This window comes from Ursus maritimus, unplaced genomic scaffold (assembly GCF_017311325.1).
Source record: "Ursus maritimus isolate PB19 unplaced genomic scaffold, ASM1731132v1 scaffold_5, whole genome shotgun sequence".
NCBI lineage: Eukaryota > Metazoa > Chordata > Mammalia > Carnivora > Ursidae > Ursus > Ursus maritimus.
Genome location: NW_024426663.1, coordinates 46,811,616 through 46,830,428, shown reverse-complemented (window position 1 = coordinate 46,830,428; position 18,813 = coordinate 46,811,616). Strand labels below are relative to the sequence as shown.

The 18,813-nt window shown below is 39.7% G+C and overlaps 1 protein-coding gene across 1 annotated transcript; it reads left to right on the top strand.

The window, feature by feature from the left end:
* Nucleotides 1–272: 272 nt before the first annotated feature.
* On the top strand, nt 273–11,836 carry MARCOL (MARCO like). The gene is made up of 5 exons (XM_040622696.1): nt 273–365; nt 3,817–4,511; nt 5,456–5,577; nt 11,051–11,151; nt 11,523–11,836. Exons 1-5 carry the CDS (start codon nt 317–319, stop codon nt 11,834–11,836), a joined length of 1,281 nt encoding a protein of 426 aa, XP_040478630.1. The 5' UTR covers nt 273–316.
* The last annotated feature ends 6,977 nt before the right edge of the window (nt 11,837–18,813 follow it).

Here is an 18,813-nt window from a genome sequence, read left to right as displayed (position 1 = left end):
GATGGATTTCATCATTTTTATTCCTTTCTATAAGATAGGTATCTGACAGAAGCATATTACATTTTGGATATTTATGGGAGTTGGGGTGTAAAGCTAATTTTAAAAATGGCAAATCCACTCAAGAAACAACACCTTCCAGTTTGTGAAAGTCACTCTATAATTTTTTTAAACAAAGTGACGGTGTTTAGCAATTAGGGTGGAGGATTTTTCAAATATATAACTTGGTGGTGATCAGGATGGTTTATTCAGAAAGCATCTACTGAAGAGTTCCCCTTACCTACATCCAACAACCGGGTCTGAAACAACTGACTGTAACATGAAGGCTTCCATTTTCCTTCCCTTCATGTGTGTGGCCATGTTTTCAGGTAAGAAAAGTTACGTTCGATGACTTTCCTTCCAACTCTCAAGGAATGAGAAATGTTGAGTGACTTAGTAATACTTTGACAGAAAGTGTTAAAATGACAAATGTCCATCAGACAGAGAAAAGGAAGGGGGTCGTTTCAGGCAGCATAAATACAGACCGAAGGCATAAAAGTAAGGACAAGGTGAGATAACAGTAAATAGTCTGGAGCAGCTGAAGAGAAGCAGAGGCAGGGGAATGGGAAAAGCAACACATTACACTGGAAAGAAAATGAAATCTAAAAGGATTATGAGAGTTTGTGAATATTTTCAAGCTCATGTTCCATAAAAAATATAGTTTTGCGTGATGATCTAGGGCTATGTGGTCACAGAGAAATAGGTTCAAACCGTGGCTTTTCAATTTTCTATTTATGTCATTGGAGGCAACTCACTTAATTTTTTAGCCCCAGTTTTCTCATTTGTAAAATGAACATAACTATGCATTCCGAGAGGCTGTCGTAAGAGTCATGGATGCACCCACATTAGCTACCATTACCTGAGTTCTCCAGTGCCTGTCACTTATCTTGCCTCTCTCCGTTCCTTACCCCAATCCTGTCAGGTGGGTTGTTTTCAACGATGAAATTTCCAGCTAGGGCTATAAGTTTCTCTAGATAATAAATGACACAGACATTCTATATTTTTATAATATATATGTTGGAGAAAATAGATTTATGATACATATATTTATTATGATTATATGTTTCAGAGAAAAAAATGCATACAGATAAAATCTCTTCCTAGAACACAGATGTTCCATAATGGCACGTACTGGATCTCTTTTGAACTTGAGTGCCTTGCTGGATGACATTTCGTAGGTACTGAGCAGGCATTTGTTGATGGAAGAAAGTACAGGAATGCCCGATGCAGTGGGTCTATGGATTTGGAGTGTGAAGAGAAAAGAGGAATCAGGAATGCCTGTTACAGTAGAAAGCAATGCCAAGAGGGTATTTAGTTTGTAAAATCAGAAGAGAAAAATACAAAACAAAAACTGAAGATAATTATTTTGCAAAAGTTTAACTTTAAAAAACCAATGGTTAAACCACATTCTGATATTTTAATTCTCTTTTTTACTCAAAAATTTCAGCCCTGTTTTTATTTTTATAAACTTGGCTATGTGAGCAATGCTATATTCACCGCATTTTCATTAAATCATTGTTTGTACTGGTAAAAGAGGTGAAATACAATAGCTACTCATTGCTACAAGACCATTTAAATAAATTATGGTAAATTTAACAAATGAAATAGTATGTGGCCCTTCGGGAAAATAATCAAGGTGCTCTATAGATACTGATATAGAGAAAGCTCACTGCACTGCCGAGGGAGACAATGAGGAGAGCGGTGTATGATGTGCTAGTAATTGTGTGGAAAGTATATCCCCTTATATCTGTAGATACATAGAACATCTCTGGAATAATTCAGAAAAACCTAGTAAATGTAATTGTGTCCAAGGGGGTTTGGACAGGAAAGGAAGAGAAAGTTATTTTAAAGTATTTACCCTTTTGTATCTTTGAAATTAAATGTAATTTGCTTGTATGACCTATTAAAAAAAACCCAAATATAATGAACAAAGAAAATAGATTAGCTGATCTAGTTTTTACCATTTCATCCACATCTTTATTCTAATTGATTTGTTCTCAAAGTTAGTGCCTCTTAAGGAACACTGTTTGGTTCCTATAACTCATGCATATACTCAACTCTCTGCTGAAAATAATTAATTTCTTATCATTTTTCTGGCTATTGCCTATCCTTCTTATGTGTCACCTCCTCCAGGAAGGAGAGATGATGCCGTACTATCTGCCAACTTGACTCTGGGTCTATTGTCTAATTTACTTCTCTTATTACAGCATTGATCATACAACTATGAATATCTGTTTGCTTGTTTGCACCTACTATTAGACTTTTCAGCTTCTTGGGGGCAGAATAACAATGTTTATTCATGGCTGTGTGTCTAGATCTTACTATACTTCTGGCATAGTAATGGACTCTTCAAATATACTTTTTGTAAATCGAAAGGATGGCTAGATCCTACCCACAGACCCCACCCACACGACACCACAGTTAGTAGCCAGGTTACCGAGTGCCAAGCTCCTGAGCCCGGGTAAGACCTTAACCACCAGCAATGTAGTATACCATAGCATGCTCAATGGATAAAAATTAATGAGGCATTTGATTTTAGTTAAATTTACCTGAAGGCACAAGTGTGTATACTTGTGGAAATACAAAGCAAGCCAGTTGCAAACGCAAGTGAAACTCCAGGTAAAGACTAGAACCATCCACACTGAAGTGATTTCAGGTTATAGAAATTGAAAAAATTACCAAGGAAGTCTGTGAAGAAAAACAATGCAAGCCTGAAGACAACTTTTGAGGAAACCCCAAATTGAGAAAGTGAGCAGAAAAGGATAGTCATTAAACAGAAAAGGTGAGGAAGCCAAAAAGGAACACTTGTCCCAAACCAAGAACAAGAAACATAAGACCCAAAAGAATTCCATTGCACTCAACAGCTAGAAAGTTGTTCCATTTGCTTAGGGATAGTTATCTAAACCCTGCTTATTTTGGAATAGAATTTGAATAAATCTTATATACATGTATATGCGTGTATATACATGATATATATACGTATATAGTAATGGATAAACTTCCAAAACCAGTTTGAGAAACAGAGTAGATGAGTTATGAAACTTAGGTATTAAGAAATAGTCACAAAAAATAAAAAAGAAATAGTCACCTAATATCTACCATCTCCTTCAGTAGTTTGAGCACAAAAGAAGGAAACAAATAACCACCAGCGAGTAGGACTGATTGATTAATGCTATGGCCCTTATGGAAAATGGTGGACATAAAGTTGATGTTCTGAAGAGGAACGAAAACCACTGCCTTTGGAACAGGGCAGGGTCGGGGGGTAGGGAGGAAGAAAACACCTACAGAAAGCATATGTGGAGATGGAGAAGAGAATAAGGAAGGAAGGCTCATGCCTGGCAGGTTTTATGTCTGGAAAATTGATGACAACATCTTCTGTAGCATGAGGTTGAGAATACAGGAAAGTGTTCTGTGATGTAGAGAAAGTCTATAATAGTCATAACTCTAGTCTGTTTGATTAGTCTGGAAATCATTAAAAGAAATTTGTAGTATGAAGCGTGAATAATTCAGCTCAAGTAATTCAGACTCTGATTTAGAAATGGGGCAGGCTGGTTTCGCCCCATGACTTTTAGAAACTATGTAGTACAGTCAAGAAAAAAATGGAGGAACCAAAACATTAAGGTTATGAGAAGTTATGCAAAGCTTCTGTCTTGAGGTTTGATGAAAAACAAATCAAAGAAGCGTGCAATACATACTACATCTGGGGATGAATGCTGTTAATTTTAAATTCTCAAAGTTAAATAACTTTATTTTATTTTTGTGCTTATGGTATCATTCCAGAATCTTCAACTCAGATTTTGAAAACAAGTGTTTTTAAGCCACAAGAGGGTCCAGAACCTGCATTTATTCTAGAGAGAAAAAATGAAGCTAACCATCAAGGAGAACAACGGGAATCTAATCGGCAAGGAGGTAGCAACACACAAGAAAAACAAACAATATTTAGCCTGCAAGGACGACCAGGGTATTATAACCAGCCAGGGAAACCAGGGAATTTTAATCAGCAAGAAAGGCCAGGAGTTCTTAATCAGCCTGGGAGTCTGCAAGGGAATTCAGGAGACTCTGATCCAAAAGGGAATGCAGAAGCTTCTAATGAACAAGGAAAACCAGGATCTTCTAGCCAGCAAGGGCGTCCAGGGTCCTCCAGCCAGCAAGGGTGTCCAGGGTCATCTGGCCAGCAAGGGAAGCCAGGATCATCTGGCCAGCAAGGGGGGTCAGGGTCATCTGGCCAGCAAGGGAGTTCAGGGTCATCTAGCCAGCACGGGGGTTCAGGGTCATCTGGCCAGCAAGGGAAGCCAGGGTCATCTGGCCAGCACGGAGGTTCAGGGTCATCTGGCCAGCAAGGGAGTTCAGGGTCATCTAGCCAGCAGAGAAGACCAGGATGGTCTAGCCAACAAGGGAAATCATGGTCTTTTTACGATCAAGAAGAAAGAAAAAATGTAGGCAACCCTTTGAATGCCAATATAATGGAGCTTCAGGTTAGTGTTCATCTCTTTGTTTTTTTCCCTTTCCTAACTTACCTCAGCCATTCTATTTTCCAAGACTTGAAATAGTTAAAAGAATATACTGTACTAATTACAGATATGAGTGAGGAATGATAAATGTGAGGTAAACAATGAAGTTCCCATTAAGATCGTGAGATTTGAGGAGTTGTTCTACAAAACTGTTTTGGATGTAGTAAGTTGAGTGCCCAGGATCATTGTTAAATGGAAATAGGAGGCTGGCAGTTGGGAGAGAGAGAGACTGGCAAGTGAAGGCAAAGCACAGCAGGACTCAGGGAACACAGGAGTCATGGACGTGCAGCTGTTTGCACTGATGTCTCCCAAACATCATCTATTCATTCATTTGACAAGCAGTTCAAGAGAACTTACTATATGCACGTCTTGTTCTAGAATCTGGGGACACAGACTCCTATTGAAGATCCTCACAATCTCTGCTTGACATTCTCTCTCTCTGCCCCCCGCCTCACTCTCGTGCATGCTCTTTCTCTCTCTCAAATAAATAAATAAATCTTTAAAAAAAAATATGACCACATACGTTATTTGCCAGAATGACTTTTCCATAATTATTGTTTTCTCAGGCAGGGGAAGACTTGCTTACAAAGAATTAAAGTGGGGGCGGTCTGATATGTAATAAGAGCAGGGCTCTGGAGTCACATAATTCAGGGTTTGCAACCCAGCTTGGGTATTTAATCCATATCTTGTCTGGGGCTTGTCACTTAAATATACCGTATGCCTGAGATTATGCAATAGAGCAAAACTGACTCTTTTTTCAGTATTGTTATGTAGTTTAAAATAAAAGGATTAACAATGATTGGTTTGGTGCAATGCTTAATCAATAATTAGAAATAACTCCTTAATTACAATCTCAGAATTCAACTGAGTTCCCTTTATTTGCCTATTGCTCTTTCATATTACTGCAGACTAGCAAAATCAGCAGCAAGACCCCAGCTGGAAATACAAAATGTCCATCTATCTATAAGCCAGTCTGTGGTTCTGATGGAAAAACCTACGGGAACCACTGTGTATTCAATGAAGCCAAAAGGTAAGATGACCCTTTGTGTCTTTGTATCAGGAAGTATTATTCTGATCCAAAGGGAGTAAAAGAACATTTTCCTCTGTGTCTCTGTAGTTTTCTCTCAATAGTGCTTTGGGTGTTTGTCCAAAGGAAACGTGAACGGTACTTAACCCTTAAACAGTAAATTCAGGCATTTTCTGAGAGAATGTGATACATTCAGCTTTTTAAGTAGGAATAAATTTATTATTGAATCATTCGTTTACCAAATATGTATTAAACTTTCACTATATACCAAGCATTGCTCGTGTGGAGGTAGAGGCGTGAGCAAAACACACAAAATTGCTTCCTGCTTCCATGGAGCTTTTCTTTTTGCAGTTGAAGACAGGAAGCAAAATGTATCAGAAGATAAATAGGACTGCGAATCCCATAGATTACTTAATCTTGACTATTAAAATGTATTTTAAATTTAAATAACAGTATTAGAGATTGGATTTGGTGAGCTAGGCAAACATTTAAGAGTTGCACGCTTGTCCGTCCACAAGAAAAACGATAATTATAAGGCAGCTTAAAATGAGAACACCTGGCTAAGAAAGAGTTACATGCCTCAGCTTTCAAAATTAATGAATGTTCAGCTATAAAGGTAGTAATGAGGTAAAAATTATACCTCTCTTGTTTTTGATATTGAAGTACGTATTAAAGGCTCAATAAATCGTTCCTGCAGAAATAAATAAATGTTAAAGGTAAGTGTGCCCTATAGCCATAAAAGTTTGAGTGGGAAGAAACACAAGACACCTGTTATCTCATTTTCTGCATCAGACACCTAGCCCAGGGTCTATGAAGGACCAGCACGAAGTCACAATTTCTCAAAGCACTCAGTGTGAAACAGGCGAGCCAAAGCTTAGACCTGCTCTTTCCCGTGTGATTTTTAAATAATCTCATTTTCTCTCTGTGTTGGTGCCGCAATTTCTTGATCCTTAATTTCTTTCATTAACTTGTTTTCAGGAAGAGTAATGGAAAACTAAATCTGAACCATGAAGGGAAATGCTAAGCACTGACAGCAACCAAATTACCTGGAACCTCAAAATCTACTTTCTTTTAAGCAGTGGGCGTCCTCGGGCATTCCACTGAGGTCAGCAAGAGTCTTACTGGTAGGATGGATCCTACATTATTTTCAAGTTTGTTCCACTATAAATAAAGTCAGCGCCAGAGTTGCTTTTGATTTCTGGGATCATTTATTTTCTAAACTTTCCCCAACTCATGCATACAGAACATGGATTGGTTTATGCCTAACACAGGGATTAGGGTGAGAAAAATAGGTGAAATTTTTTTTAAAATAATCACAAGTTTTGAACTTTACATCAAAAACCAGGGATGTACTGTATGGTGAATAACATAATATAATAAAAATATTATTATGGAAAAATAAAAAATAAATAAATAAATAAAACAACCACAAGTTTTACTTCTAGTTCAGTGTTTACGAACACTTCAAAAAATTAATGGCACTGATTTTCAAGGGATAGAGATAGAAATTTTAACCAGAGTCCCCTTAGGTAAGAAATGGTCCAGGATTAAGTAAATATATTTAGCTGCCTAGATTATATCCCCCTTGACTTATTTATGAATGGTACTGTCTTCCCTATGACATCACTACTCCCTGATTAAGTCTCTTGAGGATAGTCGAAATTACAGATATACTAGAAAAATCCCAAAGACTGGAAGAGACTTCAATGCGATCCATTGTTCTACATTATTCCTATCACCATTGTCCTGAAGAGTCACAGTCCCTAGACTGCCACCTGAAGATTACCTTGTACAGTATCAACTCTACCTCTTGGAACCAGCTAAAGCTTTGTATTTCTCAGGGCTGCTTAGTGAGAGCTACCTGGGAGGGAATGACAGTCCAGGCTGGGTAGGGTAGAGAGGTAAGCTGTTGTACAAGGCCTAAAGGCTTGGCACAGCTGATGAGAGGTGAATGAACCAGTTCCAGAAAATTTCCTTCCCAGTAAGAGGACATAGGAAGATAAGGTCAGAAAGACACAGGGGTAGGGAAGGGAAGGAGAATAGGAAAAGTCCTTCTGTACCATATGCAGAAGAAAGGGGACAAAAATTTTCAGGCAAGTAAATAATATGAACAAAGGCCTTGACCCATAAGGGCCATGGGTTATGTGATATGGTACATCTTTTCTGGGATCTGACAGTGCTTATAGAAGCACCAGAAAATTCAGGCCAGGACCAGTTGTGTGACCAATTTTAATGATATTTAAATAATTTTTATTTCCTTCTAGAGGCCCTGGAAAAAAACGAGAGCATTCTGAGCAGGAGTGAAATGAGTAAATTCCCACTAATAAATATGTTTAAATTAATTCTTACGTAACACTAGAAGCACCATACAGTGTTTCAAAAGAACAAACTGATTTACATAAAATGACATTAAAATAAGCTCAGCAGATATAAAGTAAATAAAGCTCGTTGCAGAGCAGTTTATAAAATGTTTCTATTAAATACAAAGCTCTGGTTTGGAACAGTGGGAAATGGTTGGAATGAAGTCCCAGAGGCAATTCTATGTCCCTAGTTCTGTTACCCCCAACTGGAGCTGCAGATTTATCTTGGTTACTTCTAAAAATGCTCCCCCCCCCCACCAAATACCAATGCCCAGGGTCTAATGTAGAACAATTGATCACCATCTCAGGGAAGGAACCCAGATACTATTATAAAGCTCCTCAGGTGATTCTCATATCTAGCAATGTTTTAAAATACTTTCTGGCCATATTTAGTGATTACAGATTCAGAATTCTTGTTTTCTTGCCCTAGTTTTTCGGAGCCTATCCAACTCCCTTGCTTGGACAGATTGTACATAGCTTATCTATCATAGGATCTATAACTAACTACACATTATTCCCCCCCATTCACTTGTGCCTATCGGATCAAATGGTCCCCTACTCTGTGCCACATGAATAGCTTTGACGCCATGTGTAGAAGGCAAGTTCTCAGAATCTGGGTAGAATGAAAGGTACTCCAGTGCCTTACCTTTAGTATTTCTCTTATGTCTAGTTTCTTACACAGAGATCTTTAGAGGAGATTTCTCAACATAGTGCAGCTAGCTGAGGTGGCAAGAGCGACAAGACAAGCACAGTCGTCCTTTACCCTTTCTTCTTCCTAGCGAGGCAATCTGTGGTAGGTTTTGGTGGCTTTTTATATAAGATGGCTTTCCTAATCAACAATAGCCAAACTATGGAAAGAGCCCAAATGTCCATCAACAGATGAACGGAGAAAGAAGTTGTGGTCTATGTACACAACAGAATATTACTCAGCCATCAAAAAGAATGAAATCTTGCCATTTGCAACAACGTGGATGGATCTACAGTGTATTAAGCTAAACGAAATCAGTCAGTAAGAAAAAGACAAATACATTATTATTTCATTCATATGTGGAATTTAAGAAATAAAACACATGGGGGCACCTGGGTGGCTCAGTCGTTAAGCATCTGCCTTCGGCTCAGGGCGTGATCCCGGCGTTCTGGGATCGAGCCCCACATCAGACTCCTCTGCTGGGAGCCTGCTTCTTCCTCTCCCACTCCCCCTGCCTGTGTTCCCTTTCTCTCTGGCTGTCTCTCTCTCTGTCAAATAAATAAATAAAATCTGGAAGGAAGGAAGGAAGGAAGGAAGGAAGGAAGGAAGGAAGGAAGGAAGGAAGGAGAAAGAAAGAAAGAAAGAAAGAAAGAAAGAAAGAAAGAAAGAAAGAAAGAAAATACATGAACGTAGGGAGGAAAAAAAGAAAGGGAGACTCAACTATACTGAACAAACTGAGTGTTGCTTGAAGGGAGGTGGGTAGGGGATGGGCTAAATGGGTGATGGGGTTAAGGAGGGCACTTGTGATGAGCACTGGGTGTTGTATGTAAGTGATGAATCAGCAAATTCTACTCCTTGATCTTTGCCCAAGACATCTTTCCCCCGCCTTAGGAAAGAGAGAGAGAGAAAGAGCAAGTGCTTGCACAGAGGGACAGAGGGAGAAGGAGAGAGAATCCCAAGCAAGCTCCAAACTCAGAGCAGAGCCCAATATGGGGCTTGATCTCACAACCCTGATATTATGACCTGAGCCGAAATCAAGAGCCAGATGCTTAACCAAGTGAGCCTCCTAGGTGCCCCCTGAGAGAGCTTTCAAAGCCTGGTATGTAGCACCAAATCCCTTTGGTTTCTTCTGAGACGGGTGGTGAACTGGAGGAATTCAGTCTTTCATGAAATACTGGTAAATGTGAACTTCTCTTATTCTCTTTTCAACAGTATGAGGTTTAAAACACAAACACACACATTATTCAGTGACCCAGGGGAAGTTCAGGTATCAGTCTCAGTTGGTGTTTTACATGTTTAGCAAAATTCAGGTAACTTGCTGTTATTGCCCAAAATGGTGGGTTTCTTTGCCCACAATTTATGGGGCAGTGGCACTGGGCAGACTGCAAACTGTTCTTCTCGTTTTTTCCCTTCCTTTTCCCTTAATATCTCTATTATTTTAAAGATACAGTCTTCTTATCTTCCCTCTGAAGCAAGTTGAATAATATATTCATTTTTTTCTTCCTGAAACTTTCAACTCACACATGTAACGTCCCTTGTGCTGGAGAATTTTTAAAAAAAAGAAAACAAAAAGGCATGTGGCCAGCTGGGATTCGCAGGCCACCTCTCCTGCTCTTAATCTCTGCTGATGAGAACATACAAGAGGAGAAGACTGTTGGCGGGGGGGAGGCATGCAGGGTTTCACAGTAATTTCAACTGTAGTCTCCTTTTTCCTCAAATGTCCTGCATCAGAAGAACGGACCTGCCACAGAAGACTCTGATGGTGCCTATGTCAATAATTCAAAAAGTTGCTCTAAGAATAATATTCACTTAACTAGAATAATGGAGGGCTTTCTTCACTCACCAGATTTTGTGTTCTTACATTAAACTGGAGTTGAATGGTGTTACTCTCAAAGTTTCCTGTCTGAGTGCTAGCTTTTCCCACTGCTGGTAAAAGGCAAATTACATTAGGGTGGCAAAGGTAAGCCTAACCCTCAACTGTGAATGCAAACTGCCTTCATATTTTACCCCTTACATCTAAGACATAGGAACTGTTACTCCCTCCTTTAAAATAAAGAAGTTGTATGTTAGAATATCGAAACATTGTGTCAAGATCACTCAGTGGTATATGAGAATTGAAAGCAAATCTTTCAACTGTCAAACTCCAGAAATCAGATGGTGAAGGAGGTTAGTTAATTAGGGAGACAATGAGTGATTAAATCTTACCCTTCTTCAAAGCCTGCAGCGTCACCCACTTACTTAAGACATTGCCCCATAGTCTCAATCTCATTTCTGTGAGTCTTCTTTTTTTTTTCCAGGTTTATTGAGATGAAATTGACATACAACATTCTGCAAATTACGGCTGTACAATGTGATGCTTGGATGCACATATATATTGAGGAAGAATTAACACAGTGAGTTGGTCTCTCCCGTACCTACTATCCTTTAGGCTAGGTTCCAAAGCTGGCTACGCAGATACCCATCTGGGAGTTTTTCAAACATACCATTACCCGGGCTTCGTGTACAAACAGCTGATTCACAGTCTTGGTGGTGAGAGCAGACACGGACCAAAATTCTCCAGCTCATATCAATTCTTGGCTGGGAATTTGCACCATAGTTTTACAAGATGCTCCCAGTGGGAGAAACTGGCTCGAGGACGCAGGAGAACTCTGTGTCATTTCTTACAACTGTATCGAACCTATAATTATCTCAAAATAAAAAGTTGAAATTTGAACTTTAAGGAGAGTTTCAATCTAAAACAATCTCTGAATGAGTCTCTGTGCTCTAGTGTGGCAAATTGCTGAGGGTCTAGGCCTGTATCTAAGTACACTTCACAAAATGATCTTCTTGGCTGGCTTTGATTCTCTTGTCCTTTCCAACTCAATAGCTTGGAAAGCTTACATATATTTTCCCTATCTTAGGATCTATAGTTACTCGGATTACCCTTTCCCATCTCATCAGACGGGATTCTGTACTCATCAGATCAAATCGTCCCAAGCCTCCTGCTGAGAGAACAACCGGGACGTCTTTACCACACTGGGCACACGATACCCCCGCGTCTTATCAGTGGCGGATCATGTGTTTGGCACCATCCGGCTCCTCACCGCGAGGCCGGGAAAGGAGGCGGGTCTTCCGGTGGGCGTGGCTGAGAAAGACCGAGGAGCCGCACAGACACAGTCAAGCCGGAGTTGACCGCCACGCTCTCTCCGCAGCCTTCTCTGTCTCAGCTCAGTGAGGACGACACCACAAAGGTAGCCCTGGCGCGGAGCATCGCTCTTAGGCCTGCCCCGGGTCACTCCTTCCGGAAATAACCGTTTCTATGCTCTGTGGAAAAACCGGGACTCCAAGGTGCCTCTTTCCTTCAAGGCCTCGAGGCTCCTTGCGGGCTGTGGCAAACCTGGCCGCACGCGCCGCTCCTTCTTCAGTGTGCTGAGAGGATTTAATCCTGGGATTGCTCTCACATCTCTGGGACGCCTTTTGTTCACATCTGTGTCCTGTTGAATCTGAGAGCCGGGGGGGAAAAATGAGAATACATGGTCTACCTTAATTAGCCACCTAGGAATTAATTAATTAACTAATTCGGACTCTAGGGGCTTGGACTTTGCCAGTCTAAAACCCTCGTCTGGAAATAGGAAATTTGTCCATGTGCCATGTGTTAGAAACATGCCGAAATTTCTTTCCACAGACTTGAAAAAATGTCTCTCCTCTCATCACGGATCAGAGCTATTTTCATCATTGTCTTGGTGTTTCCTCTTTATTCTGGTAAGTTTTCCAGTTCGAGGTGAAATATTTCCAGTCCAAAGAGAAATATATTTTAGAACATGCAGGAAGCCACTGGGGTAATCCAGGAGGGAGGAGCTCCTTTGCAGCCTCTAAACTGATAAAGTGATAAGAGGCATAGTACAAGTGTCTTTTCAGCCTTTTTTTTTTTTAAGCTTTTATTTATTTATTTGACAGAGATAGAGACAGCCAGCGAGAGAGGGAACACAAGCAGGGGGAGTGGGAGAGGAAGAAGCAGGCTCAGTGGAAGAGCCTGATGTGGGACTCGATCCCATAATGCCGGGATCACGCCCTGAGCCGAAGGCAGACGCTTAACCGCTGTGCCACCCAGGCGCCCCTCAGCTTTCTTTTTTAAGATTTATTTATTTATTTTGAGAGAGAGACAGAGCATGCCTGAGCTGGGGGGGAGGGGCAGAGGGGAAAGGAGAGAGACTCTTAAGCAGACTCCCAGCTGAACGGGGAGACCGACACGGGGCTCAATCCCAGGACCCTAAGATCATGGCCTGAGCCGAAATCAAAAGTCAGCTGCTTAACTGACTGAGCCACCCAGGCGCCCCACAGTTGTCTTTTTAAAATTGCATCAGTGGATTGCTTTTTCTCACTTCCTTTTTCGACGAGTGGAGACAGAATAGTGGGTTAGAATGGGCAGCAGAACTTGGCTCTTTGTCCATCTGTGACTAAAAACATGACCTAAATCCTTTTTTTTGTTTTTCCTTTTTGGAGGTCAAGTCCATTGTTGTTAAATACAAACCGTGGGGAGGAACGATCTCTTCTGGTTCTGCTGTTGGTTAATATTCTGGCTTCTTGATCACCCACTGAGGTCCCGAAGACAGGCCTTTGTTTAAGGAGAGACACATTGACTCCTCTGGTGAAGGTTATCTTTCTTAGAGCTGAAGGCCGACCATGAATTTCAGAATAAGGCATCTGTGTTGTACTGGGTAGATGCACACATTTAGACCAGGGTACTGATTCTTTAAGTACTAACTGATTTCTTCATATGTAAGTGACATGCTCTACAGCATGGTCTTCTCAGTTTTGGATGTCTCAGCTACAAAAAAAGGAGAAAAAAATGCTATATCCAAAGTAGGATGTTAGGGATTATTAAAAATTATACATCAAATTATTTTTCACGGAGTGAGAGTAATTGGGATTTTGAAAATCCTAATTATTAAAAATATTTCCAAATTTGATAGCACTCAGTGAATTTTTCATTTTGCTAATGACACAAAGGCTCACCTCATTACTTGCAGGGTGTTGAGGAGCAATTCCCATAGGGTTCTGCTATTAAGAGATGGGTTCTGTTCACCAGAAAGACCATTCTTCCTACTCCTCCCCAACCCGCTCCTCTTTGTCTCTCTTCTTCTCCCTCATCCCCCACCTCCTCCTTCTTCTCCTTCTTCCTTCTTTTCTCTCCTCCTTCTTCTCCTCCTCTTCCTCTTCTTCTTCACTTTTAATGATTTCATCTGTTTGTTGGTTGCAGAAACATCTTTCGCACCTCTGACTGAAGTCGGACCTGTGGTAAGTCAATAATGGTGAAGTTGTAAAAAATAAAATACTTGGTTTATTTTATTGTAAATTTTAGCAACAAAATCCGTCAAACAAATGTCCAACAGAGATATCTTTCAAAAATTAAAACAAAACAGTGTTATTTTTACACTAAAGTCAAGAAATAGAAACATAGCAGCCACATAAAACCGTTTGCTATTATCTAAATAATATAAAAATATACATATCCCATTACACAAAAATGCAGTTAAAGGGCACAAATATGTCATTCGAGCATCTGAGAGAGGTCAAATGGTGTTTACAGTAGAAGTGTTCATTTTAGCAAAACAAAAGGAAAAATGAACCAACCAAAATATACACTTTAAGGGTGGATCAAATATGATAATTTCCATATATACACAGAGAGGTGAAAATTAAAGTACATATTTAAGTATCTGAATAAACAGAGTCACAGAGGAATTTCAGAAGCAGATGATAAAAGCATGCACACATATTGTTTATGGAAATTACCAACACTGTCAACACTAAACAAATTGCATTTTTATCTGTATGTTTTACACAGACACACACACATACATAGTGAAATTATCAAGAAAGGTAAGGGAATGATAAATAGAAAAACTTCAGCTTCCAGAGTTTGGAAGAGAAAGATGTGAAGGTAAGTGAGGATGGTGGTCACTAAATTAGAAGAACACAGTCAGCCAGTTCTGTGATCTTCTGAGAAAGTAATAGCAGGTTTGTAAAGACATTTTAATAATATCTTATTTTCTAAGGGGCATATGTGTTCTGTTTTCTAGATGTGAGTGTTACAGATGTTACCGTTTAAAACTACATATAGACTATATTTTTCCAGTTTTGACGCATAGCATTTCATATGAAGATTAGAGAAAATTCTAGAGTTTCATTTCCTGATGAATTTTGTTGTATCTCTCTGTTGAGATGCCGAACTGTGCACGATTTTCACCTGGGCGAGGTGATTGCACCAGAGAATGGGATCCAGTCTGTGCAAGTGATGGTGTAACGTATGGCAACACATGTATTTTCTGCAGGGAAAAGGGGTAAGCACACAATAGTCAATTTTTGCTCTTCAAAAGTATGAAGAAATCATCACAAAGTGATGGCAAAATCCGTGTTGCTGATAACCTGGGCACAACATCTATAGACGGTAACTGTAAGATGTCTGTAAAAAATTAGGGGCCACACTTGTACCTTTTCCCAAAGTTCCTGTTTCTGAAAGTCATTTTGTATTTGAGCTCTCACTATAATTTTGCTTGATACTGAGCAAAGGCAGAAATCAATTCATTGAACTGTATTGTGAATTACTAAGGGCAGACTAGCAACCAGTATGATGTAATGCCTGAGCCCTGGTGCAGAATGATAGATCTCTGTGGTGGCCATGATCCTGACCCCTGCAGACCTCTCCTTACAGAGGGCATACTCATGCATGAACCTGAACTGATGTTTGCAATTTGAAATCCATCATAATGGGCCCATTCGTGCTAGAAAGGAATTCCTCTAATGGTCCTTGTCTCATAGCCTCCGTGACAGTCTCCAGATAGCCTCCATGGACAGCAGGGCATTCTCAAGCATTCTGACCAAATCTCTCCTCCTGTCCCCTTCACTCTGAGGAGTTTGCCGTCTAGCACTCTGGCCAGCCTTCCCACCTCCCTCCTCATTTTCTCTCACAGGTGTTTCCTTTCACAAATCTTTGCACATTCAATCCCCCCAATTGGCGTCTGTTTCCAGAGAACCATTAAGACCATCTCCAGTATCTCTTCTCTCAGATTGGGGTGCATCCCAAGACTGAGTCAGAACTCAGCATGTAGGAAGAGTCAAGTAGCCTGATAGGGGACAAGTACGGGCACGAGGACATGAGCCACACCCTAAGAGCAAGCTGAGCCCAAATGCTTCCAAAGTGGAGGACAGCCTCCCCACAATGTGCCACGTTCAGATCCTCCCTGTTGAGAAGTACTTTGATATCGTCATGTTTCACATCCAAACTACATTCTCCATGCTGATTATGTATATTACTGCACCATAGAAATGGATCCAATTTGTTGCGCCAATAGTCAAATTTATAGCAGTGAATTTACTGTCTACAGTGAGATGACGCAGGGAGTTTAAAAGATCACTTTTTTAAATAAAATTTTTATTTTAGAATAAATTTTGACTTCCAGAAAAAGTAAAGACATAGTACTGATTTTCCATGTCTTTTATCCAGCTTCTGCTAAGGTTACCACCTTATAGAACCCTGGCACATGTCTCAAATCTAAGAAATTAACATTGGTATATCACTATTAACTAACCTATAGAATTCATTTGATTTCACCAGTTTTTCCATTAACATCTTTCTTAACTTTTTTTTAGTATAGAACACTTTATTGCTTCCCGACAACTCTTTAATTTCCTTTTTTTTCTCTCTCTTTCTCCTGCTTTCTCTACAGGAATAACGTATATTTTTCACGTTTTGGTACTTGTTGAATATTGATTAAACTGCCCTTCAATGAATGTGTCATCACATTTTGTGGTACAGTCCACAGATGATTAGAATATTCTCAATCAGAGCCTGAAATTTATAGATGACCAGGTGCATCCTATGAACAGAAGATAAAATACAGAGCATTTAAAATTTTTTCCAACTCTGAGATTCTATGATTTCAGGACTTTTAATTCTTTATGTTCAATTATTCAATGATAATTTGAAACACTAATGTCTCGATTACATGTTTGATAACATGAAAAGTAATGTGATTTAAAATAATAAATATTTCATTCATTAAAATGTTAAATTGTTGTCATCTTTATTAAAATACCCTTTATTCTTTTTTTTTTTAAAGATTTTATTTATTTATTTATTTGACAGAGCAAGAGACAGCCAGCGAGAGAGGGAACACAAGCAGGGGGAGTGGGAGAGGAAGAAGCAGGCTCCCAGTGGAGGAGCCTGATGTGGGGCTTGATCCCAGGACTCTGGGATCACGCCCTGAGCCAAAGGCAGACACTTAACAACTGAGCCACCCAGGTGCCTCTAAAATGCCCTTTCTTTAACTGGGTAGTGAGTAACGAGATATGCATACTTTGGGCAAGTATAATCAAAGCGATATATTCAGGGGCACCTGGGTGGCTCAGTTGGTTAAGCGTCTGCCTTTGGCTCAGGTCATGATCCTGGAGTCCCAGGATTGAGCCCCACATCGGGCTCCCTGCTCAGCAGGGAGTCTGCTTCTCCCTCTGCCCCTTACCCTGCTTGTGTTCTCTCTCTCGTTCTCTCTGTCTCTCTCTCAAATAAATAAATAAAATCTTTAAAAAAAAAAGATTTAAAAAAAAGAAAGACAAACTAAATTCAAAGTGTTATAGTCAGAGGTGAACAAGTAATATGTTACTGGGGTGTTTAACAAAAGTACAGTTGGGTCTGTTCCATCCTAAACAAATTTTCCAAGAAAGGGGGTGTGGAAAATTGAATTCTAGAAGCACCCAAGGCTAATGTGATGATCATGAAAGCTAGGCAGTAAGAACTTAATGAAGTAGTTTATTAGTAAAAGCTTAAATTTTATAATGGAATGAACTAAAGAATGTATTCAAAGATACTGTAAGATTTCAAAGGCTTGGGAAATATTTATTATATTATTTACTTTCTTACAAATAAGTCAAGAGGTAAATGATGTAATGCTGGGTGACACTAGGGTGGTGAAAGTCTGATGCTTTTCCATTTCTTTCCGTCTCCCAACTAACAAGAAGCAGCTTTTAGCTGAGTGGCCAAATGCTCATTTAAAGCTCAATTTTAACGACAGGAATGTAGATTGACTACTGGAAGTAAGTATCAACCTGCCACATATAGTACATCAAGCATGCTCATTTTGGGTTAAAAAAAATTTTTTCCCATCTTTATGAAATTGTGGGATCTACGTAGGGGCTATTTCTTTGTGTAAAATCTCCAGTACTAATTCTTAATGAAAATATCCATTGGAGTATACATTTTTTTGAGTCATGCTGTAAAAAAACATTCAGCCAGTGTCATGACCTTTTTCCTTACAGAAATTTTATATGAAAAAAATGTTTTCAAAAAGCAGATAAAAATCAAAATAAGATATCACCTCACACCCATTCAGACGGCTACTATCAAAGAAGCAGAAGGTAACAAGTCTTGGCAAAGTTGTGCTCTGTTGGTGGACTTTAAAATGGTACAGCCAGTGTAGAAAACACTTTAGCGATTCCTCAAAAAGTTAAGAATAGAATTATCATATGATCCAGCAATTCCACTTCTAGGTATACACATAAAAGAATGGAAAGAAGGGGGCGCCTGGGTGGCTCAGTCGTTAAGCATCTGCCTTCGGCTCAGGGCGTGATCCCAGAGTCCTGGGATCGAGCCCCGCATCAGGCTCCCTGCTCTGCTGGGAGCCTGCTTCTTCCTCTTCCACTGCCCCTGCTTGTGTTCCCTCTCTCCCTGGCTCTCTCTCTCTGTCAAATAAATAAAATCTTTAAAAAAAAAAAAGAAAGAAGAATGGAAAGAAAGGACTCAAACAGATACTTGCTTACCCATGTTCACAGCAGCATCATTCACAGTAGCCGAAAGGTAGAAGCAACTCAAGGGACCATAAATGAGTGAAATGGGAAGGAAAATGTATAAACGTATCAAGAGATATTCTTGAGGACGGAAAGTCTGTCAGCAGCTACAAAATGGATAATCACTGGAAACAGTATTCTAAGTGAAATAAGCCAGTCATGACAGAACAAATACTGTGCTATTCCACTTATATGAAGTACCTAGAGTAGTCAGATTCATAAAGACAGAAGGTAGAATGCCGGTTTCCAGAGGCTGGGAGAGGGAGGAACGGGGACTTATTGTTTCATGAGTATGGAGTTTCAGTTTGGAAAGACAGAAAAAGTTCTAGGGTTGCACAACAATGTGAATGTATTTGTCACCACTGAACT